Below are 27,629 nucleotides of genomic sequence, written 5' to 3'. Positions count from 1 at the left end.
TATAGCAAATACAACTCTAGTATAGGCATGACAATTTTTTGTACCACCGTTCATATAAAGCATTTTAATTCAAAACGGTCAGAAACAATCTTAAATGTTTGCATTAGAATTTGCAAGCATCAGTAACAATCAAGGACAGACACCGCTTTTCCAAGGTTTCAAATGCATGTTCTGGTAGATAATGTACCTTCTCAGAGCATCGCAGAAACATTAAGGTTGGAAAAGACCTTCAAGATTATCTAAACCAACATCCACTTACCACCAAATACTGCCCACTAAGAGATGTCCCTACGTACTTAGCTATCCACGTATAAATAAAATGGACAATACCAAATGAGATGCATACCTCATTCTTAATTTATTTATAAAGAAGTGACAACACTAGAAAACACATTGATAGCCAGTGCTTTGAACAGTGAAGGTGAGACCTAAAAAGGTCTGACTGAACTGAACAACCTTAGGTCATTATCAAATTGCTTATCTGCCAGGAATGCTGAAATGCAAGAATTTACACCTGCAATATTCCATAACGGAATACTCACATAAAGTCAAATCAAATAATCTCCAAACCAGTAAATAAAAAACATCATTAACACTAAGTATTAGAAGACCACTGCAAGTTCTTATTGCTTTTTCAGTTAAATAATACTTTTCAAGTAAACTGAAAACCAAACAGTCCCTACTGTAGTTTGCTCATCCTCCTGCTCATTTATTAACACTGGAAGCAATCAATTATTATATGAGGTGACAACAGAGGCATTAACAAAAAATGCTGTTTAGGTACGAGAACATCCCCACCCTCCCTCCCCAACCCCACCCCCAAAACCCACAATAACCACTTAGTGCCAGTAGAGGAGCAAAACTTGATAGACAAAACCAGAAATGTGACTACAGTAAGAAGGAAAGAAAGAGATATAGCTTTCTTATATACTCAAAATCTGATGTCTCCCAAAATGAAGCATACCTTCATTTAAAAAGTGAAGTTGCTTTACATATATATGTGCATATATATATATACTGTGTGCATATATACACACACATACATATAGAAAATCTTCACACATGCTGAATAGTTCGAGTCCACTGACTTCCACAGTGCAGCAGCTGATTTTGAATTAAACAATGCTTCAAAAAGTACAGTAATAGTCAACGCTCTTTTTATGAAGGAGAGCCAAAAACAAATGCATGTTGATGTTGTTCTTGTCAGTTCAGCATTTCTGCAGCACTTCTGTTTCTTTCAGCATAAAAGTTACACCAGCATCAGTCTTCAGAATCATCCTCAGAAGCTGTTGGAACAACAGAACATAATCAGAAGCCTTCGTATAGGTTTGTGGAATTTGGAGTACTTTCAGTTTAATACGAGTAGTGGAAATGAAAGTGATTTTTTTTTTTTTAAACATCAATAGCTGACTGTTATACCTGTCCAAATACTGTATAATTACCTAGCTTAATTTTTAAATGCATCTTCTATCTGAAAAAATGCAGAATTTTAAAATCCAAATTCCCCATTACAAATTGTAGTGCTCTCCTGCTGTTTCTCTTCAAAATAAAGGGAAGAACACTTGATTATGCCAGAGATTCAAGTTCTATATAATGTTTGCAGTTGCTAACTCCAATTACAGCTAAAGAGAGTATATTCAATCCATGGCAGCTGCACCCAATACAAAGGGAAGAAATGACTCCGAGGGAGTTAATGATTTGTATACCAAAATACCTAGAAAGCTAAAGTAGCTCCTACAAACTACTTTCTGACCTTTATATAAATATGTACATTGCTTAATGAAATTAAGCCTGTCCTACTTGGAAGCAGCTCCTCTCTCCACTCCCATTCTTAAATGCATATGCAAGTTAAACACAATGTCCCAATATGCATAGGATTCTGTTGTTGAAAGGTGAATCAAAGGACAAACACATGCTGTCAATGGTGAGAAAAATTCAGTAAACAGATCTACAGTCAGTCAAGTGTTAGCTTGTGCATAACAGCAATTAATCTAAGTTGTCCTTCTAAACTAACTCAGTTTTCTTGAAATTATTTGCCCTCAAGTGATTTGTTCTCCCTCTGAACATAGAGGGAAGCAAGATCTGTCTCCTCACTTCACCAGTCCTCCCCCAACCACTTAAGAGAAACATAACTTAAATAGTGTCAGTAATAAATTGAAACTCAGTACTCCTCAGCTGCAACCTCACTCAAATGTAGATTCAAATACTGTGTGAGTACCATTTACTAACATTAATTTCTATAGGACTGTAATAAGAATGAAGTAGCTTAACAATGAATTTTGAATTTCAGTCCACCTTCTTTACAGAAAATATTTTTAATACATGCTCTGAATGCAGAATAATCGTATGCTTTTTGAAATAAATAATTTCTCCTCCCCTCAGCGTACTTTATCATACTCCAAATGTGTCCTGTGTGCTGTAAGATCAATTTATATACAAAATCTGCAAGTTCACAGGCAAACACAAACTAGAACGGTTGGAGATGATCTTGTAGGTCCTTTCCAAACTTGTGATTCTGTGATTCTAGAAAAACATCTACCTTTCCACTGTCTGTTTGTAATGCCCTAAAACAATACTCAGATTCAGGCTACATTTACTGTAAGTCAGCACACATTTTTTCACTTCATCACACTACAGAAAGATTAGGCAAAAAGTAAGCTAGTCCTCTGCCAAAGCTGAGAACTCTTAAATTTCACCCAGAAGCAGGGAGTGCTGATAAAGGAATATGCAGACCTAAAAAGTGTGGGGAAAATGGGGGGAACAAAAATGGCACGCACAGTATGATAATCTGAGCACAGTAAAATTTAAGCTGCGTTTTTTCTACTAGGACTCATGAGAAAGGCTACAGCCTAAAGGTCACAAACAGTTCCATAACTTTATATTACTAGAATAAACTGTTACTAGTGAGGAATCTTGGCATCACTGGCAGAAAACGCTTCCATAGTCTAAACTGTACGGTGCTGGGAAACCAATCATGGAGACTTAATATCAGCTTCTACTTAGAATAATTCCACTAATATTGGGGGGGGAGGGGGGAAGGAAGGGGAAACTAATTCAAATTTTCAGTAATTAATTTTGGTAGTATGATTCTTGGCAAAGGAGAATTGTATTCATTTAACCTCGACTAGATCCAATGGGAGAGAGAGGGGGGAGAAGAGGGGAAGCACCTACTTTCAATATCTTCCATATGTGCCTGAAGAGTTCTTGCAAGGTTAATAAACTAGAAATAAGGCAGAGAGAAAGTAGTTTAAAAGTTGCAAAGTTATGTGCAGAAATTTGCAACAAGTTAGCAAAGAAGTAATCTTCAAATTTTCTTCACTTTTCATACTGGAAAGCTTCATTCCAGAAGTCACTTATCCTAAGCCATTTGCCCAACTTACAAAATGAATGCAAAATTTAATCTCAGGTCCCACACATTAGACTTCAAATTGCTGATGCACAGTTATTTCAGCTTCCACTCTGTCAAATACTTCTAGTAACAGTTTATGCCATCATTGTTTTATTCTACACACCGTACAACACATTTATTTTGAGAGTTGCACACAAGTAAGCAATTGCCAGTGTCACTGATATGACAAAATAAGAGCCCTATGGTGAACAAAGGTAATGAAAAAAAGCATAAATACATTAAGGACTATAATCATAAATAAAAGTTTTAAAACTGCATTAACTATCAGGCAACAGTGGCAGTTAAATTTCCGAAGAGCACAGCATCACAGTGGCAATCTACATCGCCGTTTAACTGATACACCACATGTCGATACATAGCAAATATAAGGAAACGAAAATAACCACAGCCTAGTTGTGCTCTCAGTATCAAACATGCATGGGTACTCTTACTGGTTTAAAACTGGTTTAAAAACAGTATCTCACAACAATGTAATGCCACCACTGATCAAATACATTAAAAACATCATATTTCTGCAATACACTCTAGCTAATAAACTAGTACACATAATATAACTGTAGCCAGTGTATCTTGTCTCTGTACTTGTAGAGGAGGAAAATGGACATTTCATTTGCAGATCCTGGAAAATAAGCTGTTCTCTTAGGTATGCGTGGAAAGGGGACTACTGTTCTAATATAATAAAAGATTACAGCATAGTCCTGACTCAACTTCAAAAGCCTAATATGTGCACCAAATTAACATGTAGAATACAGCATTTTTTTATGAGTAACTATGCAGAATGATTTTGAATTATGGTCTGTTACTGGTAAAAGGTGCATTTATTACACCTCTATGTCAAGCTATTTAAGTAACAACAATCTAGACACACCCAACTACTGAGAACTTTGACTAATGCCCAAAGTCATACTACAACTAGGCAGCTAAAGAATGTTAAGACTTCAGTACACGCTTTGGGCCCAAACTGGCTGACAGCACTGCAGGATCCAAACCTCTACACTGTAGACTGGCATAATGAGAAAGATTTGTCAGGTAAGATAGCCAAATAATCTACAACGCACATTGCTTTCAGATGAAGATGAACATTCTAGTTTGGGCTAGATACCCAGTATTTATGGTAACATACATACAAAGCGATCAATTATCAACAACCTGGACAAAAATCATTTTGCAACACACTAACTGAACTAAGGCACCAGTCTAGTTCCAAGTTCTCACTATGAGCAAGATGAAAGCACACTTACTCTGACACGTGTGCTGGCCTCATTTGCGGTTCCAAGCATATCAGAAAAGCGCTGCTCACATAAGTGCAACAACACCACAAGGTAGAGACCAGAGCTGATAAATTCATAGTCTGCCTTAAAGGAAATCAAAAGAAGCATTCAGAATGTCAGTGATGTATCTACATATGCAATTCAAGAAGCAGAACAAAAACGAAATTCTACTGGAAGTTATACATATCTACATTGATCTCTAGTTGTTCCAAGGAAATTACAGAAATGTAATACTAAAAAAAATTAATTATTGAATTATTGTTATACTTGTAGTTCCTCCCACTCACCCCCAGCTGTAACTTGTTACCCTTGAAGACAGATTTTATTTGTGGAACTCCTTCTATTAAGACAACGTGACTAGTTCATAGGCAGGAGGATCAGGGAATTATAAAATGTAAAATAAAATCAATAAGGCACAAAACTCAGAAAACTCCACTCGTGGCTGGCTTCCTTTCAGCGCTTGCAATGCCTTAAAGGAAGACAAAGCAAAAAATTATAAAAGCTTTGTAGTGTGATAAATAATTTAAGAAACCACTTTTCTGCAATACGGAAAAGCTTTCAAAATGATCACTTGGAGCCCATTTTTTAGGAAAAAAGTTTTAAATATCTTCTACTGAGGTACAATGACAGTAACCAACATTCAGTAGTGCTAAAATGGAAGATGACAGCAGTCTCAAGATGCTCTCTTGACAATCTGGTATAGGTGACAGGAGTTATGGTACTACAGTAAGTCAACTTACTCTAAAGAGTAAGAAAACTAGATACTAATGTTTGGCCGAGTTCACATCTTCCAAAGCTGGAGTCACTTCTCTGTATTTTCTTTTAACTTCCCAGGTAGACAATTTCATTAGTCTTCCTACACAGAATTTAACCCATAAAAAAAGGAAAATCCTCTGAATTAAGTTCAATAAATTAATGCCAACTTCTTATTATTTATTCATTGTAAAATACTACTGAACACAGTAGTTCTAAGATATTGCATTTTATATAAAGAGTAATACTGATTGGCCTTAAATTCACTTTCCATTTAGAAAAGCACTTGGAAGGAGCAGCAAGAAGCTGTTATAAAAGAGGTTGGTTTTTACCACTTTAATCAAAGGAATAAAGTAAAGTTTTTAATATGTTTAAGGCAACTGTTAAAAAATTATTCTGAAACAAAAAAAATGGAAAGACCCAGCATGACTTAATGAATGTGAATGCAGTATTTCCACCACACTTATGTTGCAGAGACCCTAGACTGGCAAAGATAGATGACAGACCTGCAGATCAGCAAATAAGAAAAGGATAAATGAGATACTACATTTACTGAAAGCTCAGTAACAGGAAAGAGTGAAAGGAAAGAATTAGTCTGAATTTTCAAAAGAAAGATCTGTTTCACAGTTTCATTACTTTATGTGCTTAACAGTCCTTCTGAAAAGAAGAAACATCCTTTTCTAAAGGGGAGTGCCTTCCCAGCACTAAATCACACCTAGCAAACTAAGCAAAATATACTAACTTGTTCATTTGCATGTGCCCTATAGAGCTCATGAACGTCAAAGTCTTCCAGATTCAGATGCAGCTTCTCCTTACATAGTTCACAAGTAGTTACTGCTTCCAAAGAAGAACCTTAGGGAAGAGCAGTGGGAAAGTAACAAGTCAGTGACAAATTGCAACAATCTAAAACGCAGGACATAATCACATAAGCATTGCAAACATTATATTCCCGGCTTTATTTCACAAAGCAAAGTTAGAAGAAATGATGGCTTCTGGTATAAATGCAGTGAGTATCTGCTAAGCATCAGAACTTAAATACTACATGTTCTCTGTCAAGCTCTAAGTATTTTGCTTCCTGTCCACTGAGATGGCGGGGGGTAGGAAGGGGAGAGAGAAAAAGAGAACAGTTACAGTTCTGTACAGTTGTACAGAAACAGCTTAGGAACAGGTACAACAGAATTATTTTTTTTTTTTTTAATTTTAAAATTCCTATCATTATGCTTCAGTCAGATTGGCTATAAGACTGAATGCACAAAGGGAGAGCAGGGAACAAACTGGCCAAAACCAGCTGCGTTGTTTGAAAGTACTCCGCACTCTTCTGAGGTGTCATATTCTGTTTAACATCTTAGCAGATAATCCCAAAAATGAAATTCCAACAATGACATATACAGTTCTTATAAATAACTCCAAGGAAAGACTATGGGTACATATACAGTCCAGAAGAGCCACAATAGTTGTTGTTTTATTTGCTTTGGTTTTGCGTTTGTTTTTGTACATTTTTAAAAATACTTGTTTGTCCCTGACTATTCCTCTTTCAAATGTATGTCTTCATACTAGTAAGAGCAATCCTACTGGTAAACCTCCCCACGTAACCTGAAGTCTATACTAACCTGGCGTCTGCTTTACCTGAATTAATCTTGGACTGCAGCCATTTTTTCATGCACTCCTGGTGAACATACTGCAGACTTCCAGTGCATTTGCACGGCTCTATTAAATTGTTGTCAGTACTTGCAGAGGACATCTGACAGATTCTGCATAGGTCACCCTCTTCATCCTCAGAATCTTCTAAAAGCAAACTGAATAGGAAGGAATATCAAGAAATACTGTGGCACATTTCACATAATTTTTAATAACATCTATTTCTGCTCTCAAACGGTTCTCAAATCTGTGAGGATTAAAAAACAAGTTTCTCTGAGGACAAAAGTGAGCCTGTAGGCAACAGTTCTGAGCTACATTCTCCTCTGATCAAGGTTTTAACATCAAGGTTACAAAAAACCCTTTCATGCTAAGTCAAGCACATTTAATTATCTCACAACATACAGATTTACCTCTCTTTAATTTTCTGCAGTCTTTCTGGATCTCTTGAAGGTGGTATTTTGGATTTGTCACTTTCTTGTCCATCAGACTGACTCCAGCCAGAAGGAATAATATCTACAGTTATCATAAGATTGTCAGATAGACTGCTTCCTAATGTTGGAGGCACTGAAAAGCGAAAGAGAGAACCAGGCAGAATTCCAGAACTTCTCCTATTGTGGGTTGAATCTGGTGGGGAGGCCGTAGCCGTGGAAATACCAGATACTGCAGGTGTTGGTGGTCTGCTAACAGAAGCCCTAGGAGGGCCATCTGATGCTTCAAGAGAGGTCTCCTCACCTGACTCCCTTCTTCTCAAAACGTGTTGTGGTCTAGCAGCTGCATCAGAGGTAGAGATTCTTGCAGACTCATCTCTTCCTTCTCTCCGTCTTCTGGAGAAGAGGGGCGTACATCTGTTCCTCAAAGATGATGACAACCAGGACCCTGTGCTTCTACTTTCAGAGTCTGGTCTGTAGCTTTCCCCATCTGGATCAGAGTTAAGATTCTGTGAAACTCCTGGTAAACCCCATCTTCGTCTCAGAAAACTAAATCCCTGAGAAGCTTCAGATGTATGAAATCCTGGAGCTTCAGGAGTTGCAGCTCCATTAGTGCCAGACAGAGTAGCAGCTTGAACTCTTGGGACAAGAGATGACTCTTCAGAGCCTAATGACCTTGTCTGCAATGAGTCTTGGCTAGATCTTCGAGAGAAAAACGTAGATGACATACTAGATGCTAAACGAGACAGCAACTGTCTGGTTGTGCGTCTTCCTTCACTGTCAGCTGCAGCATCATTCAGTGACCTCTGAGAAGATAAAACCCTTTCAGAACTACTTGAAGGAGTTTCGCCTCTAGTGGTAGAATGAGAAAATGAATGAGGGTGTCCATTTCTCTGGGGAGATTCTATTTCATTTCTCCTTTGTCTTGAAGAATAGCTGGTCCTTGAAGACCTTATGTTAGAGTCTCTGCTGAAAAAAGATGTCTGATGAGCAGAAGGCAACTGGTGGTTCATGGATGCATTTAACCTCAAAGCACTCAATGAGTTCTCTTTTGGTCTTGCTCCTTCCGCATATGTAGAGGCAGGCCTATCCTGAAAATCTGTTGTAAGAAAGCAGAGGAAAATAATATGACAAGACGTGTCCTAATTATTATATTATAGCTAACTCCTAAGTGTCAGCAGGTACATTCCAGAATAATATTAAGTTTAAATTTACATTTTATAATTCTATCGTCAAATTGAAACCAGGACTGTTGTCAGTCTCCTAAAACCATCTGGAATCTAAAACCCCTAAAGCCTTCAGATTATCAAGGTATGATTCACTGTCTTATACTGATGTGAAAATAGCAAACACTAGTCATCTCTCAAAAGGTATATAAGAACATCACTTAAATGTAAGAAAAAAAACAAAAAATCAATATGAAACAACCCACCAACCACATACACAATACTATTTATAACTCAGAGGTTCATTCTGCCTGCAGACTGAGGAAGACATGTTAACTAATACTGCAGGAATACACAGACACCAAAGCACCTTGACAAATGCATGGGTAAAGGAAAACATATTCTCCATTTATTACAACAAACTACCCAAACTGGCCTCTGTATAAGACCATCAAGAATGTGCTTTAAAAAAAAAACAAACAAAAAAACACATTACTTGAAGGTAGAATAAAATTATTGACTTTGGATATGGATAACAGAAATCAAATGTTATCTAACTTAAAAGTGCATCCGATTTTAGAGAATTTTCATCCTTTATCGGTTGCAGAAGGAAACAAAGACGGAATAAGGATGAAGTACTTAACTCCTACTTAATGAATCAGTCTTTATTAGTAAGCTGTAATTTTCTTGGGTACTCAGTCTGCTGAGACTGAACACAGAGAGACAGGGAACAGAATGAAGTCCTCATAATCCAAGGGAAAATATAGTTAGCAGCCTACTGTCCTCTTGAACACACACAAATGTATGGGGCCAGACATTATCCACCCAAGGATACTGAAGGAACTGGAGAAGTGGTCACTAAGGCACTTTCAAAAATTTATCAGCAGTTCTAGCTAACCAGGGAGGTCCCAGTTGACAAATGAATCACCCACCCATACGAAGGGTAGGAAGAATCCAGTAAATTAGTAGGAATTATTGGTGGATGGTAGGACTGAATGATCCTGTCAGTCTTTTCCAACCTCGGTGATTCTATGATTCCACAAAATTACAGGCCTGTCTGACATCAGTGCCAGGGAAGGTCATGAGCAGATCATGTTGACTGCCTGGAACTGGGCAGACTACTGCTGGAGAGAGTCCAGCAGAGAGCTACAATGATCAGGGCCTGAAGCACCTCCCTTATGATGAAAAGCCTATTCAGTTCAGAGAAGAGAAATTCAGCCCAGAGAAGGCTGGGAGAGGATCTAGCCAGTGCTGATCAATATTTAAAGGGCATGGGTCGGGAGAACGGGGGCAGGCTCTGCTCTGTGCTGCCAAGTGACAGGACAAGAGGCAACGGGCACAAACTGGAGCCCAGGGAGTTCCAAACAAACAAAAAGAAATTATTCCTTACTGTGAGAGTGACAGAGCATGGGAACAGGCTGCTTGGATAGGTTGTGGAATCTCATTCTCTGGAGATATTCAAGACCTGTCTGGATGCTTTCCTGCACAACCTACTTTAGCAAGACAGTAGACTGGAGGATATTCAAATGCACAAATTTATACCAGTCCTAGCAGTTACTACCGAACAAACCTCCACCTTAACATTGAAGTATGTATTACATATTTATGCACTTGTGTTGTCAATGATATAGCAGTTTTCCTTAATAACCACTCAAGAAACCAAATAAAAGAGACAATATGATATGGGTGCATTGTGAAGATTCTTTCCTGAGTCAAATAACACTTTTACTTAGGCATGGAAAAAAAAGATGGAGATCTTAAAACAAACAATTAGAAAGGAGGCTTACAATTGTGAATACAATAGTGTTTGTATCATAATGGCAAACACCGATACCACTTTCTTATGGCTGAGTGCATCTATACAAGCCAAACCCTTCATATAACATTTGATGTCTTAGCCAATACATGGAAACTTTATTTAAAAGGCCATTTAAAAAATGAAATAGATCTTACTGTCTTTGTATTTTGAAAAAAACTTCAGAGAACATGGGAAGAAAATAATAGGCATGCAGCCTATGCATTTACAAGCTATAATTTCTACAATACATACATGCTGAAGATGAAAAGTCACTGTTTCTGTAGCTATGATCCACCAGATTATTAAAGGACTGATCTGTTCTTCTTTCTAACTCTCTTCGCTCTCGCACTAGCTCAGTTCCCAGGGAACCAAACATCACAGATGAAGATCTAGGAATCCTACTATATCTCCAAGAGGAATCTAGAAAGAAACAAGAAAATAAATCTCTTTTTTTGTTTGTTTGTTTTTGTTTTGTTAAGTATTAAGAATCCATTTAAGTTGGTATATAGGCATATATTATGGTTATTTTGTATTAAGAGTGAACTTAACAATACCACTAAGTTGATCAAGTGTCCAGCTACCAACAAAAAGCTAAGAATAAAGCTGCACTCTGTTGATGCCAGCAACTCATTTAATCTTGCAGATAGTTCTGAGAGATAACTCCAGAGAAAAAAGTAATAGAACAGAAGTAGGATCTTGCCGTGCAAAGACAGCGCATCACTTAATAAGCTTCACACTTAGGCAAAACAGCAGCTTCAGTCTTAATAAATGCTACCAATCCATTGACACTTCTTAAATGCTCCTACGACTGATTTTCCAGAAACACAAGTGAAGCTTAGACACATCTCTTAAGAACAAACACTGTGACAAATACTTTTCTTGCTCTTACCAGAGACAACATTTCAGTTTAAAGAGGTAACTGTTGAAGCTGCTAGTGAAAAATAAGATCTCTCTGAAATAGTACATACTTCAGCAGTGGACAAAACTCATACCAGTGAAATCCCCCATGAATTTACTGCTAAATGTTACATCCAAATTTAGGTCAATAGGTTGAGAATCAAACAATCTGGAATTTGAAAGATGTTCTAGACCCTAACAAGAAATGTTAATAATGGTCATTCTACTTACAAAGAATAAGGAAGCATCCACAGTACAGGATTTTGATCAAGAATTTATTAGCCTTTATTTGGATAGCCATATAATAGGGGGGTATAAAAATAAAATTGATCTCTATGCACAAGCATAATTTGAATGGCTCTAACAGTGTTTCAAGATGTTCTAGAAATATTTTCAATAAGTTTGTTGTTTATTTCTGGCCACTGGACTTCCGTTGGTAGATTGCTTTAAATACACATATTCAAGTATCTGCTTAAATTATATCAGTCCCTGTACCACATACTTCATCGCAGCATTAATGGAAATCTCAGCTTCTCCTGAAAGCGTTCTTTATTCAGAACATTTATTTTTTACTTGGCCTGTAGAGTAAACTGAGACAGCTAAAAAAAGAAGAAAAAAAAAAAAACACACTTATTCCTTCTCTGACTCCTACCAACAATGGTCTAACCTTCCATGGAACTATGCTTCTTGAAATATAGAGCTAAGTACGCAAGGATAGTCCTTCTGCTGGTCCTTAATACACACATAGGTTTACCAATACCATATGACTACTGAAATCAAAACCACGTTCATTCTTCCCTTTAAATCTTAACCAATTAAGACAATGTGAGACATGAAGCTCAGTTTTAGTGCAAATGGAATAGGTACAGATAATGTTCAAGTTGTGAGTACAAATGAGTTCTTAGAAAACCATACTAGCAGCATTCTCACTGCTTTGGATACTCACACAAATGTGAAAATAAAATCCTATTAAGCATCAGCTTTTAATATTTAAGAATAATAATAGCATAATATTTCAATGCAAGTATTTTAGAACTTGCTAAATCTTGATCTTGCTACCCTCAGACAATTCTCACGTAGCTCAGCTCAAGTAATCTCCTTCTCACCTGAAAAGGCAGTTAAGCCATTACTTCTCACAGAAGAGGTAGACGTACAAGACAGCTTAGGTCGCTTTGAATCACTATCTTGCTGCTGGCTATGCAGTCTTGAATATGCTCCCTGAGTTCTTTCAGAATCATCGTAACACCCAGATGTAAAATGAGAAGAGGAAGATGTAGACTGAAAAGAAAAAAAAATTGAAAAAAAAGATTATGGATACAGTATTCAGGTGTCCTTCCGATAGCCCAAGATATTGAAAAACAGTGTACATAAGATTCCAGCAAAAAAAAAAAAAAAAAAAAAAAAAAAAACAACCTGAAGATTCAAAGTCTTTTTATTTAACAGTATGATCTATGCTTGTGCAGTTCTACCACCAAAAGTTGTTTCCTATTAAAATCACCATTATTTTTCACATTAAAAGATATTCCTGACTTACAAGATGCCATAACCATGTTCAAACATAGATTTACAGATCTTAAGGCAAGCAGAATCACAGAATGTCAGGGATTGGAAGGAACCTTGAAATATCATCTAGTCTGATGATCGTGCCAAAGCAGGAACACCTAGATCAGGTCACACAGGAACATATCCAAACGGGTTCTGAATGTCTTCAGAGAAGAAGATAATAATTTTGTAGTTCAAAAACGATTCTAGTTTAACAAACTCTGCTTATCTACTGACAACTTAAAACATACTTAGCTAAGTGGCAGCTCTAGATTCTAGTAAGCCATTTAGTCCAGATATAGCTTGATTACGTTAAGCTCAAGTACAACTAAAGGAGTTGTAAAAGGATAAATTTTTCACAGTATTTTATATATTCTACTGTGCTACTGAGAAGGAAAAAATAAAAGCATAAAAGATTAGCCTGGAAAGCTGTTATCTGATTACTCGCAGCTAAATATTAATTTTTAAATACCAAAAACTTGAACTTCATCAGGCTGTTTATCCCTCTCCCAGAAATAATCTGAAAGTGAGCTTCTTAATTGACCAAATAAATTATACTGTTTTTTTTTCCCCAAATGAAGTGTAATGCCACCGCTTTTCACTTTTTACAACTAAAAACTACTCATCTTTCTCATCATAAAAAGACAGATAATCAGACACAGAAACTAACATCACAAACCAAGTATAAAAACAGTTTGATGTCCCCTCAAACCATCAGTTAAACATATAGTTTATTTTTTAATCATTTGTTATTTTACAAGTTGAAGTCCAGGAGTTTTATTCAGCATTCACTTGTGTTAGAACAATTTAAGAGAAAAATTTATCTCAAAAGGAGAGAACCTCATTTTGAAAAGGCGAGAGCACCAGCTTAAATAGTTACATAGGCCAACTTCTGAAGTATCCCACAAAGCTTTTCCATCCATCTAACTTTTCTGAAAGTGCTTTTTACCTTTTAAGACACAGTAAAAAAAGGACTCCTATTTAGGGAAGAAGCACCCTCAGGTATCCATGTGTCCTCTCAGTTTCAAAGCGAGAACTTACATTTGTTCACTATCTTCCACTCCCCCTCTGCCCCCCACATGTATTCATGGTTCTTCCCTTTTCCCATCTTGAAGCGGTCATGCAGTTGGACTGGATGATGATACACTAGAGGGAAGGGATGCCATCCAGAGCGACCAGGACAGACTTGAGAACTGGACCCATGCCAACCTCACGAAGTTCAACAAGGCCAAGTGCAAAGTCCTGTACCTGGGTTGGGGCAATCCCAAGCGCAGATATAGGTTGGGCAAAGAATGGCTTGAAAGCAGCCCTGAGGAGAAAGATTTGGGGTGTCAGTTGATGAAAGATTCAACATGAACTGGCAATGTTCCCCTGCAGCCCAGAAGGCCAACTGTACTGTGGGTTGCATCAAGAGGAATGTGACCAGCAGAGCCTCTGCTCTGCTCTCGTGAGACCCCACCTGGAGCACTGCATCCAGTTCTGGAGCATCCGACACAAGGAGGACGAGGAGCTGTTGGAGCAGGTCCAGAGGAGGGCCACAGAGATGATCAGAGGGCTGAGCACCTCCCCTGTGGGACAGGCTGAGAGAGCTGGGGCTCTTCAGCGTGCAGAAGGCTCAAAGGAGGCCTTACAGCAGCCTTCCAGTACCATCTTCTCGTTTTCCCCCATTTTGACTCGATAAAGTGTATTCATTTAGATACATTACAGTGAGCTTCTGCTGGCAGATTTTTAGATTGAGGAGGTTACAGTAAAGCTCTGTTGTTTAATAACTTTCTAAAAGACATTAAAAATTCTCACCAGTCTGTTTCTGCTTCCCAAAAATCTTCCAGATCGTGGGTGATCAAGTGTCCCTGAGTAGTGAGTCGGAGAGGATGTTGTAAGCTTCCAAGGATTTTCATGAGTCTCTCTTTCTCCAATTCCCCAGTCTCTGTCAGAATTACTCAATACATCGGATTCCTAAACAACAACATGGTTATCAAATGCATTTTGAATTTTGAAAACATAGGCAAGTGGTGGGTAGTAACAGATCTGGAAATCTTTCTCAAAAAAAAAAAAAGAAAGAAAAAACAAAACACAACAAAAACCAAACTAAGATACATCCAAGAAGAAACAATGCAGGCTTTAAAAAAAAAAAAAAAAAAAAAACCTCTGGCAAAAGAGATTTTTTTTTTAATTCCTGTCTAGTAATTATTACCTCTTTGATGTCTTCTCAGTTGATGTGAATAAAGCAAAGTTGAAATCTATGGTTTTTGGGGTGTAATTTAGGCACTCCAGCAACAGGGCAGAGTTAAGGAACTCAAATTTCAAGACAATATGTCACCATCCTCTATTCACACTAGCCATCTATCTTGCCCTGGTCTTGAGTTTTAATACAGGAAAGAAATGGAAGGGGACTGCATTTTTTGAGCATACTAACTAATGTATTTTTAAAATAACAGGCATGATCTGTCCTACTAAAATAGATGGACAACAGATTTCAGCTATGAAGTCATGTTTCTAACAAAAACAAACAAAAAAACCCATGCTACTGCCCACTGCAGGGGAGTTGTACCAGCTGCTACTTAGTTTCCTTGAAACCAAACCCACTGTATAGTCCTCTGAAATTACGCAGCATATTCTGAGAACTTCTCTTCAGGCTGCACAGCCCCAGCTCTTTCAGCCTGTCCTCACAGGAGAGATTTCATCCCTGTGACAGATTTTCACAGATTTCATACTGTGCCAAAGGCCTTACTGAAATGCAGATAGATTACATCAGTGGCTCTTCCCTCATCCATTATGCAGTGACACCATCGGAGAAGACCATACGTAGGTCAAGAAGGATTTGCCTTTGGTGAAGCTATGCTGGTTCTCCCATATCACCTCCCCACCTTAGTATTGCTTCCTGGAGTGTCTGCTCCATGCTTCAAGTTGAACCAGGGGAGATTTAGGTTGGATATCAGGAAAATCTTCTTTACAGAAAGGGTTGTTAAGCACTGGAATGGGCTCTTGGGGAGGTGGTTGATTCACCGTTTGGATGTGGTGCTCAGGGACGTGTGGGTTAACGGTGGGTTGTCAGAATTAAGGTAGTATGATTTGGTTGCAGTTGGATCCATTCTAAAATCTTAATTCCATGATTTTACAACCCTTCCTGGCACAGTGGTGAGACTAACAGGTTTGTAATTTTGGGGGTCATCCTTTTTATCCTTCTTAAAGATGGGTGCGATGTTGCCTTTTTTCCAATCACCAAGGACTTCACCTGATTGCCACAAATTTTCAAATATCACTGAGAGCAGCTAGGCAATTCCATCAGCTAATTCCCTCAAGGATGCAACTCATCAGGACCCATACATTTGGGATGTTTCGGTTCCTCAGGTGGTCACGAACCTGATCTTCACTTACAGCAGGAGGAATGCTACCTCCCCAATTCCTTCTGAACAGTTATCAGAGAAGACTGAGGCAAAAAGCCTTCTCCTTGCCTGTTTTTACCAGCTTGACTGTGTAACTCATTGAGGGGGTATGCCCTCCCAGACTTTCCCTTTCTGGCTGAGGTAGCTATAGAAGGCTTCCTTGTTCTTCCCGGCATCCCTTGCCAAGTTTAGTTCAAGCTGAGCCTTGGCTTTCCTGGTCCCTTCCATACCTTCCTTACATTCTTCCCACACAATCTGTCCCTGTTTCCACTGCCCATGGATTTTCTTCTTGCTCTTCAGTTTGACCGGCAGGTCCCAGTTCAGCCATGCTGGTGTCTTGCCTTCCTTCCCTGACTTGCTACACCTGGGGAGCAAGCCCTAAGAAATGCTTCCTTAAATATCTGCTATCTCTGCTCTACATCCTTGCCCATAAGGACAATTTCACAGGGTGTTTTGTTGACTAACTCCCCGAAGAGCTGGAAGGTAACTTTCCTAAAATTTACCACCCTAATTCTACTCTTTGCCTGTCTCGTATCAATCAGGAGCATGAACTTGACCACGTTGACTTGAGCACGTTCACTACAGCCCAGGCAGCCTCCAAACCTGATGTCACCAACCAGTTCATATGCATTGGTGAGGAATAGCTTCAGTTATCAGTTGTCCTCAGTGTGTTCCAGGAGCCTACTGGATTGCCTCCATCATAAAATGTAAGACTTTTTTCTTGTACTATTACAATATTTTGGAATTTGTATTGTAGGTTACCTAAAAACAATGGTATGACACATATCTCAAATCTGTTTATTACTAGCGTGATTGTTGTGCCTTCTCAGACAAACAGAGGCTAAAAACATAATGGTGCATATAAGTAAGCTTTTCTTTCTTTTTTCTTCTCTTTTTCTTCCGATATTGTTTTGGCTTTCAGCTATGCCAAATTACATGAATTTGCCACTCAGAAGGATCTCCGTATGACAGTATACATGAAAGCACATACAAGAATCTGTACCTAGATGAAAAATGTACTGAACTATCCACACAATAGAAACTGGCTTTTTTTAAGCACTAGTCAAAACCAAATGCTTAAGTCTGACTGCTCTGTATCCAAAAAGTTATTTTTAGTTAATATATAATTATGTTCTCTTGCAATAGTCTAAACTGCACAAGTTCTCTTTACGCAAACCAAGTACTACACTTTTGTTCTAAATGACAGATCTTTTAAATACTTTTTTTTTTTAAAAAAAGGTAGACTTCTAAATGAATTGGAACAATGAAGAAATACCTGTCTATTCCATTCCTGCTAACCCTAATCTTATTTAGACTAGCTGTCTTTTTTGCCCCAACCAACTGAAATCTTAACCTGCAAGCAATACAGCAATTTTCATAAAACAGCTCTGTAAGTAGCAAAGACTAGGAGATTCCCCTACGCTTACTGCTAAGCAATAGTCTTAAATAACAATCTCTCAGACTACTTCCTATAAATCAGAGTGGAAAGAAGGGATACAACAACGTTCTACATTGTTTTACCTGGAAAGCACTGTAAAAAACATTCCATAGATTACAGGCACATTGCTCAGCAGAAAATAACCAAATGCTAATGCACAGTACACAATGAACTTCATGTAATAAACAAGCATATAATCCTCCCTATTTCTTAATACTAGGAAGACTGTTTGGTAACACATCTAACTTCACAGCAGCTGTTCAGCTTGAGACTCATCTTCTGTCAAGAGCTTTCTGTATGATACTGGACCATGTGGGTTCATAAATCCTATGAAAGAACAAGACTATCAGATTTGGTTTTGCTGAGCAGTCAGAGAAAAAAAGGTAGAAGTCCAAAAATCAAAACTGACTGCAGACTACCCTCAGATGCTCTTGGTAGCCTATATACCAACAAACACGTGTGTGCTAGACATTGCAAAATGTAACATGTAGTTCTATATATGTTGTGCTATGTTGTGCTATAGATCACAAAATGTTGCTTTACTTCTAAAACAGCTTCTGGAAAAGGCTTTATATAACACAGAGTCCTACACAACTTGTTAGAAGTGACCAGATTCATAACCATTTTATCAAATAAACATGAACATTTAGCCATGAAGTTGCAATTCTGCAGCTTTGAAGACAAAAACTGTGCTTATGTTTCCAGGCCTAAAAATTTTATGTGAGAACTGCTGACAGGTGCAGAAGCAACATAATATTTGAGCCAAACCATCCTCTGTTGATTCCAGGTGACCCAAAACTACTTCTGAATTAGCTTAATCTGTACGTGCTTTCAAAGTGAAAGCATCTGCACAGTATGGCTTTTTAGTTCGGAGTACAGCTTCCTTACCCCACAAAAGCAATTTGGTTTGAGTTAAATACTGCAAGTGAAAGAGCAGGTCTCTATCACAGCCCCATCTACTGTCAAGTCTAGCTGCATTAATATACTAACTTGATAGCACGATGTCAGCCTAAAGGGTCTCTTCTTACCCTTACAAAATGCAAAGACAGTAAGTAGGTACTCCAAAGCAGCACATCCTACCGTCAACTCTTAGAACTGCAATACATTCCTGTACTTCCTGCATCACTATCCACACATGAAGTGTAACACCCTATACACGCTGAAATTCAAGCATAATCCTCACCTACACTCAACAGAAAGCCAGATTCTACACACATTAAGGACAGCAGTAACTACAGTCAAAATAGATTCACAGTATCTGGCTACTCTTCTGTCATCACTCAGTTCATTTCTAAGGGAGCAGCTACAAACAAGAGCAGGTAAAGATGTCAAAGCTAGAACTGCTAGTTCACTATGCAAAAAAACTTTCATTGGCCTGGTCATCAATTAATTGATCATACAGTTAATTATATTTCCCATTCACAAATGCAAAGCCCTGGCTGAGATTTTTCTGTATGTCACCCCATCCCCCTTTTTGAATCTGTATCTCTGTGCACCACCTTTAGGGTTCTTCTCAGTGAGAAAGAGACATTAAATGAATTTACACTTTACCGAGAGAGTCAAAACGCATTACCTGGTAACCAGAGTCTAATCTCCGTGAAGAATCTCTTGCACTATATGCACCAGCTAAACTGTTTCCAGTTAATGTTCTAGATCCTAGAGTAGAGCTGGAGGCCTGGACAGATATCCTTCGAGGAATTCTTGAGGGCTTAGACTCCATTCTTTGTACCCTGTAATAAAAGACACGCCATTGAGGTTTTTTTTTTTCCTTTTCGGAAGCAGAGACTTAGATACAAAACATGCACAAGTGTTTTCTAAATGCAACTTAAATATGAGTCACACACACAGACACACATACTTACACCAAGCTTTGGTCTGATCAAGCAACGGAAAGATGGAAAATGAGTTTTTTCCCTGTGTTTTGCAACTCATCTTTACATCTCCCATTTCATGCTACAAGACTAGAAACACAGAACTTTCTAATATTCTTATTTTTACACTATATTCTTACCGTTATATTACTAGTGGGACTCTCTGAAGAACCCTGCAGGAGTTGCATGGAAACAAAATGAGCCAGGGAAGGAATCCTCAGATTAAATAAATTCACAAGTTTATTTTCTATTAATGAGCTGTATCTTGAATCTGAGACGAACTAAGTACATGCAAAGACTACGCTCAAACTTAAGTCCTCAGAGTCAAAACTATGAAACATCACCTTTCTATTAAACAACTCTACTTGCAATCTACCTGCCTCAAAGAAATATTTAAGTTTTCCAAAACAACTCCCAAGAAAATCAATTTATAAAGCCAAAGTACAGGTTGTCTCAGATTAAACAATAAACTTTCATTTGACTCTGAAGTATGTACTTGAAATCACAGAATGGTTTGAGTTGGAAGGGACATTTAAGATCATTTAGTTCCCCTGTGGGGGAGGACAGTGGTAGGCAGGGGGCAGGCACCTCCCTCTAGACCAGCTTGCTCACAACCCCATCCAGCCTGGCTTTGATTGTTTCCAAGGAGGAGGCATTCACAACATCACTGGGCAACCTGTTCCGGTGCCTCACCATCCTCGCAGTAAAGAATTTCTTGCTGACTTCTAGTTCTAAATCTGCCCTCTTCCAGTTTAATACCATTTCCCCTCATCCTATCTCCACCTGCCTGTCACAGAGACTGCCTGTCACCATAACACTTCCCTTACAAGAAGTCCCTCCCCAGCTTTCCTGTAGGCCCCTTCAGGTACTGGAAGGCTGCTGTAAGGCCTCCTTTGAGCCTTCTGCACGCTGAAGAGCCCCAGCTCTCTCAGCCTGTCCCGCAGGGGAGGTGCTCAGCCCTCTGATCATCTCTGTGGCCCTCCTCTGGACCTGCTCCAACAGCTCCTCGTCCTCCTTGTGTCGGATGCTCCAGAACTGGACGCAGTGCTCCAGGTGGGGTCTCACGAGAGCAGAGCAGAGGGCAGAATCACCTCCCTTGACCTGCTGGTCACATTCCTCTTGATGCAACCCACAACACAGTTGGTATACTTGCTCTTTTTGTATTTCCAGGGATCTCAAAATAAACACCAGTGCCTTTATCAAATGAGAAGTGGTTTTGTGGGTCATTCTTTTCTTTGAAAGAATATTTTGACCTAATACTGCTCAAAAAGCTTTAGATAGGTGGATGATTGGCCTGCTAATATTCCCAGATTTTTCCTGCTCAGAACAGGACAGATATAATTGCACCACAAAAAATAAATTCATTGCAGAGGATCCCAGCACTGTCAGTGGTGTGCTGCAGAAAGGGTTATGTGACAGCTAACAACTCTAAAAACAGACGGCAGAGCGAGGCATCTGCAGAAGTGGTACAACCTGTTTTACTTAACCACTGTTAATTCTGATCTAGCCTTCTGAAAATTGCAATGAGAATATATCAGGAAAAAATTATCAGTCAATAAAGCCCAATTATTTCCTCACATTTAGTATCACAGTCTCCAAAAAAAACTACTGCAACCCTCACACATCTTGCATCCAGCTGCAGCTCCCAGTTGAGTTCATATACTCAGGACTATTCAACACATTCCCAGTACAAATTAGTTTGTACATAACTCCATTGATGAAACAGTTGAACAACTGCAAATTAAACTACTGTTTTCATCAAATTTAGGTTTTGAAGCCACTTCTCTGGTGCATGTTCAGCCACTAGGTTTCACTAGGTTTACAAAACAGCTCACATCTTAAAGCAGCCTAAAAGCTTAATCATGCAAGTTGAGCTCATTTCAAAGAAAATACAAAACTTAAACATCTCATGATTATGCTATGTGTTAAGTGAACATTTAAGCCAATAGTTAGATAAACACAGGTGGATTTTCAGGTGGTACAAAGAATTACTGGGTTGTACCACAGAGCGGCACACCAGTTACTAAACTACGCTTCAAACATTAACAGCCCATACACTTACATATTTGGTTAAGCTTCTCAAATCACGCTTAAACCCATAAGGAAATACTGATGGACAACAGCACGTTTGAGTAGTTCTCAAACTTGCACAAACAGTCGTATCAATAAGAATGCTCTGGGCAGCAATTCACAGCCCAAAAGAACGCTGCCAGTCTTGTGGGTTAAGAAATTCATTAACAAATTCAGTAATCTACGCTACACCGCTTTCTGTGGGTCATCTGCCCAATAATACATAAGAACCACATTTTTAAAGTATTTGTAACATTAATGAAGATACTGTAATGATTGTTAATTTAAACGTCAGCGTAATCTGCCATCACATGCGCTGCAAGCCTAGTACAGGCCCAAAGCTACACGAAAAGTGAAAAGTAACTATTCAAGTTGCAAACTTTGAAACTAAATTAATCCCATGTCACAGCAATAGATACAAGGGTCTGAGTGGTACAGGACAACTGCTGGTCTTCAGATTTGACATCCAAAACAGTTTGTCTACGTTTTACATTGACGCAAAACACAAAGGACAAGGAGGTAAGGGACAAGCAGACAGATTAAGTGATCCAATTTTTCTGACACAGAGCATCAGAACAATCACACTGGTTATGGATCATTCTGCTTCTGGATACATGCGGAACATGGTGAATTAAATAACACAAGTAGAAAGTTAGAGGCAGACAGACAGAAAATACACAGAGGTTCCAGCTGAAAGGAAGGAAGCTCCTAACAGCAGGAATTAGCAGAGGCGTATGCAATCCGCAGCCGCACGCTGCCTGGCACAGCCCGCCCTGCTGCCACCCCCTGCTCACACCATCATGGCAACGGCTCCGCTCCGCCCCACATCCCCCAGCCTGGCCCCCATCAGTCATAACAACCACACGTGGGTGTGCAGTGAGCACCAACGGAGCTGAAGACAGGGCATGGGGAGGGCGCAGCGCTGACTCAAGTTATGGCAAATAATTTTATGCATTTTGATACTTTGGCTAAACACAGTCCAGTGAATCACAAAAAAATATGCAGTCACGCCTGCGGTTTTGATGAAGGAATTTGAGAACAGGTTTCAAGATTGCCAGAAAGGTCATCCATTTTTCAGTATATTTGCAATTCTATTTTCAATCGTCATATATACATCATCTGCAAATTTTCAAGCAGAATGCATGGAGGTGCAATCAGATGTTCCACTTAAATATTTGATGATGTCTCTTTATTGGACTTTAAAAAGGCCTCTTACCAGAGAAAGAGATCCCTTGCTTCACAATCACACCTTACTCATGTCATTGCTTTTAGCAGTACCCACATTTGTGAACAACTGTTTTCAACAATGAAGCACAGGAAGAGTAAAATTTCATAAGAAATCTCTGACGAACACCTTGGGAGCTCACCAAGAACCACAGCTACTTCCACTGAGCCGGACTGATGCATTAGTTTCACAAAAACAGTCTCACATCCCACTACTTTTATTTTCTTGTTGCTCTCTTTTTCCAATATTTTAATTTTAAAAAAATAGCGAATGAAGCTACGTTACTTAAATGCATTAACTATATATTTTACACATAGTGCAATTTCATACAAGGCAATTCCTCTTCACTCAGTGAGGCCCACGCAAGCCAAAAGATTGTACACACATGAATTGGCATCTAAATGAACAGGGGAAGACGACAGCAGTGGAAGAAGTTAGAAGATTTGTTTTAATTAAATCAGAGATCATCTACCACTAACAAAATCTTGTGATGCATCTCAAGACCGGTTTAAGAAAAACAGAAAGAAAGAAACAGTACTGAAATTAAACTTCTGCCTTTAAAACTGTTCATGGAAAAGAAATGACCATCTCATATCTGAGAGGAGTTGCACTGCCTATTCTGAGTACAGAGCTCCAACATCCCTCCCTTCTTCTCCTGCCTTACCTACAGCTACATGACAAAAGATCAACTAGATCCAACCTAGCCATAATAGATGCAACAGAAAATTTAGAACATCAACAGTTCTTTGCAAAAAAATAGCGTAATTTGAAAAGGTAAAAATAACACAGCAAATATTTAGAATAAAAGCCTCTCACTCCTCCTTCTCTGCTGCCTTAACCCCACCTACTGAGGAACGAGAGGCAATAGGACATACTCACGTCTACTAGAAAGCAAAGCCCTTCTAGCCGCCATGCAATAGCTTAGCACATTTGCGGGTCCCATTTGAGCTACACATACCTCATTTCCAGCTCAGAAATTCAGGGCCCACCTCAGCACTACACGGCGATGCTTCAGCCAACGCCTAGAGCTTTTAGGGCTAGAGATCTTAGCACGCTCTGACATACAGTAGTTCATAAGATTGTCGCACAACCAATTTGTGACCGCGTGTTCTTCGCGTTTCATCAGAAGACGTTTAGAGCGCCAAGCAAGATGGAGCTCAGGGTCAATTTCATCAGTCCGTGCAACTCCGACCAGGATTTTACCCAGCCGCCAGCCAAGAAGACCGATAGGAACTCAGCAGCGTCCCAGGCGGCCCGAGATCCCGGCACCCGGCGCAGCACAGCTCCTTTCGCACCCCGCGGGCCGAAAGGCGGCACGGAGCGCCCCGCTCCGATTCCGTAGGTCGGCGGCTCCCCGGAGGGAAGCGAGGAGCGGCGCGGAGCGGCCCAGTGTCACACCGCGACGCGGCCAGGGAGGCGCGCGCCCATCAGCGACGGGCGCAGAGAGAAGGGAGGAGGGAGGAGCCGGGCGGCACCGAGACAAAATGGTTCCGCAGCTCCCGGCCGCAGCCCGACGCGCGGGGCAGGAGCTGGGCCGCGCGTGGACACCCTCCCCTCCTCGAGACCATCGGGCTCGTACTCACTCTCACGGGCGAGGCCCTCGCGACACGAGCATTGGAGATCCGCCGGAGAGGCCGCGCCGGACCCGCAGACGGCCGAGCGGAGCCCGCAGCCTCAAACCGCAACACAATGGCGCCGGTGCTGCGCCGCACGTCCGTCAATCGCCGCCCGCGCCCCGCCCCGCCCGTGCCCAGATCTCGCGAGAGCGGCGGAGACGGGAGCAGGGGGTGCGCTGCCGCAGCCGCCAGGGGGCGCCGTGCTGCTCTCGGGGCGGCAGAGCCTCGGTTCATCGCCGCTTCGGCGTTCCGCCGCTGCCGTACCCAGCTGCTGGCGGTCTGCAGCAAGGCTTTGCTGAGTCCCAGCAGCACGGTGAGTGCCATACATTGCACTGTTACGTCGGATAAAGGAGTGTGAAATAGTGGCAGGCTAGCCGATCAGCAGGAAAAAAAAAAAAAAAAAAGCAAACATCCACCCTCCCTGACAGGCATACAACATACAGACCCGATGTGTGCACACCTAATGGCTCTGACAGATCTGGGACACGCGAGTGAGACCAGACAGGCTGGTTAGAAACGAGCCAGGTGGCATCTCCAAATGGTAGGGACAAGCCTACGTTTAACAAATACCTTGCTAGATTCTGCTTCCTATTCATGCTTTTAAATGTGTTGTTCCACATGGTTGGATTGTGGCTGGTTTTGTTCATTGATTCTCTTCTGTGCGTAACTGGAGAACAAAATACTTGTGAACTGGAGACAGAGGACAAAGGGCTGGAAAGAGCTGTAATGAGAAATAAAAGCATCTGGAGGAAAACTCCTGGGGTATAAAGGCTGCTCTGGTCTCTGTTTTCTTTGGTTTTAGGGGCTTGCTTGTTTGTTTGTTTGTTTTCATTAAGGGACCAGTTGTCTTTTATCAGCATGCCAAATAAATATTTATTGGATTCAGAAAAATACTGTCTATAGAAGCAAGAAGCAGGCTGCTCTTCTGGCCAATACAATTCATATGGCAAATCCGTCTCCAGGGAAGACAGCTGGGAATGAACTTAATGAATCGTTCTGGAAGTAGTGGATGCCCTTGTTTCTGGTTAGCAAACGAGAACACTTATGGAACTTGTTAAACCTAGAGGAAATTATATTCTTAGAGAAGAGATTTTGCATAAATCAATTGCATCCATTGAACAAATAAAATGATCATCATGAATGTAGAGGGCAGAGTGTAAAAACCTCCTGTAGGTAGAACAGATCATGGCAACTGCTAAGCAAGTCCTTTTCTTTTGAAAGGCAATGTTAAACTTCAGAATTGTTCAGCCCAGTCTTACCATCATCGGAAGAGGATTTTCTGGAGTGCTAAAAAAAAAAAACAAAAAAAAAAAACAAAAAAAAACACTGCATTAGCTCTTCCCAGCATGATTCACAATCTGTATTACTTGAGGGGTCATGCAGTATCCTTTTATTAGCAATCTATGAACCGTTTCTTGGCTGTGCATTTGTCAAAACTTTTTTCCTCTAGTTAGAATTAAGAAAAAAAGAATTACAGAAGAACCTGAACTCATAGTGCTGCATTTTTGTAAATCTGCAGAATGAATCGAAGAAAATCCAGTAATAGATTTGTTCGTTTATCAATATACAATCTTGGGAAATTTTAAGATATAATGACCTTTATCACTTTATTCCACAAAAACTTTGTTATACTGTGAAACATTACTAAAACAGGTGGATCTCATGAGCCTAGAATACAGCCTGTAATTTGTCTAAAGGAAAACCTCAAAAACACTGGGTTTTCACAGCAACCTGTGTATTAATTAACATTGCTTATAAATAGCAAAGCAGCAGGTATACAGTACTTCTGTTTCATCATGTTTAACTGTATCATGCATACACAGATATGCAGATTAAACTCATAATTTTTAACATATTTACTATTCCTAACTCCCCATTCTCGCATGCTCTCTCAAGAGCTCTTTTTGCACAAACAGCTGAACTTTTCCTTGGGGAAATATCTGACTTCAGTAGATGACAGTCTGCAATTTTAAGATGATCTCAAATTAGGTTGAAACTAGATGAATAGGACAACTCCAGTTTTAATCCATGTTAGTAAACCACTGGTAAGAAAATCTACTGCTACAAACCTTCTGGAGACAGACTCCTTCCAAAGCATTTTCATAACTTTTCTGACCAAGAGGGCAACTAAAGAATATACGTAGGTGAAAGTTGTCAGGTAATAATGCTTTGGGTAGGTAAACAAAGCATAGCTGTTTCTTGTTCTAAACTCTTAGCTGTAGATTACAGACATATTTTGTAGATATTCTTCTAATTTCAAACAAAAAGAAGGCCTCCCAGAAACTGAAGAGGCATTTAAGATTTGTTAGAAAATATTTTATGAAGATGGATAGCTTTTTTGTGTTTGTTATTTCTACTCTAGTTACTATTTCTAGGTTTGTGACATCATAAAAAGCGTGAGTGTTTCAGTTCTCTCTGTTTAAAGTTTACTTCTTTCAGCCGCTCCAACCCAGGAGGAAGCTCAAAGCTTTATGAGGCACAGAATTCAACTCAATAAATACATTGATCAAAATGCTTCTGTTAGTTTATCTTCTCCATATACTGGTACTCTCTTCCATTAATTTCTGTGAGGCAACTAGTCTTCTCCCTACAGACAGCAAATATGAAGCAGAGATACATAAAACAAACTAACAAAAAAAATCAGAACTTACATAATCTTTAATAAACAACAGGAAATACAACTAATGCTCTCATTTCTTATAGCTTTTATTATACGCTTCAAAAGGAAATAAAATTCTTTATGCAGCTCCCCAGGTTGTAAATGCATAATAGATAGGAAGAATTCTTCACTTAAAACCATATTTTTTTTTAATAGATGAGGTTAGTATTTGAATGTTAAGTAACATTTTAGAGAAAACAAGAAGTTCAGTATCAGAATTCTCATTGATATCCAGGATGATGTCTTTAGTTAGCTTGTGAATTTGAGGGAACACCTGATCTCTGTAGCTGCAGTTATGTTACTTAGCCCAGACAAGAGCAGAGGAAATTACTCCCTTTAAGATGAAAATGTCTTTTCTTATTGTCACATAAGAATGAACTTTTACTGCTGAAAACTTAAGAAAATTTGGATAGCCTTAAGATATCCTCCTGTGTGCCTGAGTTATCAAGAATCAAATAGTTG

The 27,629-nt window shown here is 39.5% G+C and overlaps 1 protein-coding gene across 8 annotated transcripts; it reads right to left on the bottom strand.

The window, feature by feature from the left end:
* Positions 1-339: 339 nt before the first annotated feature.
* MARCHF7 (membrane associated ring-CH-type finger 7) lies at positions 340-24,615 on the bottom strand. 8 transcript variants are annotated; one of them, XM_085228105.1, is made up of 12 exons: positions 24,476-24,615; positions 19,300-19,456; positions 14,700-14,858; positions 14,151-14,211; positions 12,467-12,638; positions 10,716-10,883; positions 7,482-8,598; positions 7,060-7,229; positions 6,176-6,285; positions 4,651-4,760; positions 3,172-3,220; positions 340-1,286 (listed from the first exon to the last, which is right to left on the bottom strand). In XM_085228105.1, the coding sequence occupies exons 3-12, from the start codon at positions 14,798-14,800 to the stop codon at positions 1,209-1,211; spliced, it is 2,136 nt and encodes a 711-aa protein (XP_085084231.1). In that variant the 5' UTR covers positions 14,801-14,858; positions 19,300-19,456; positions 24,476-24,615; the 3' UTR covers positions 340-1,208. The 8 variants fall into 8 exon arrangements, with proteins under 8 accessions (XP_085084231.1, XP_085084233.1, XP_085084229.1 ...); XM_085228107.1 differs by lacking the exons at positions 14,151-14,211; positions 24,476-24,615 and adding an exon at positions 23,851-23,993 and having other exon boundaries at positions 7,482-7,635; positions 7,804-8,598; XM_085228103.1 differs by lacking the exons at positions 14,151-14,211; positions 24,476-24,615 and adding an exon at positions 23,851-23,993 and having other exon boundaries at positions 4,651-4,764.
* Between the last annotated feature and the right edge of the window lie 3,014 nt (positions 24,616-27,629).

Source organism: Meleagris gallopavo, chromosome 7 (assembly GCF_905368555.1).
Source record: "Meleagris gallopavo chromosome 7, MGAL_WU_HG_1.1, whole genome shotgun sequence".
NCBI lineage: Eukaryota > Metazoa > Chordata > Aves > Galliformes > Phasianidae > Meleagris > Meleagris gallopavo.
This window is presented reverse-complemented; position numbering and strand designations above follow the sequence as displayed.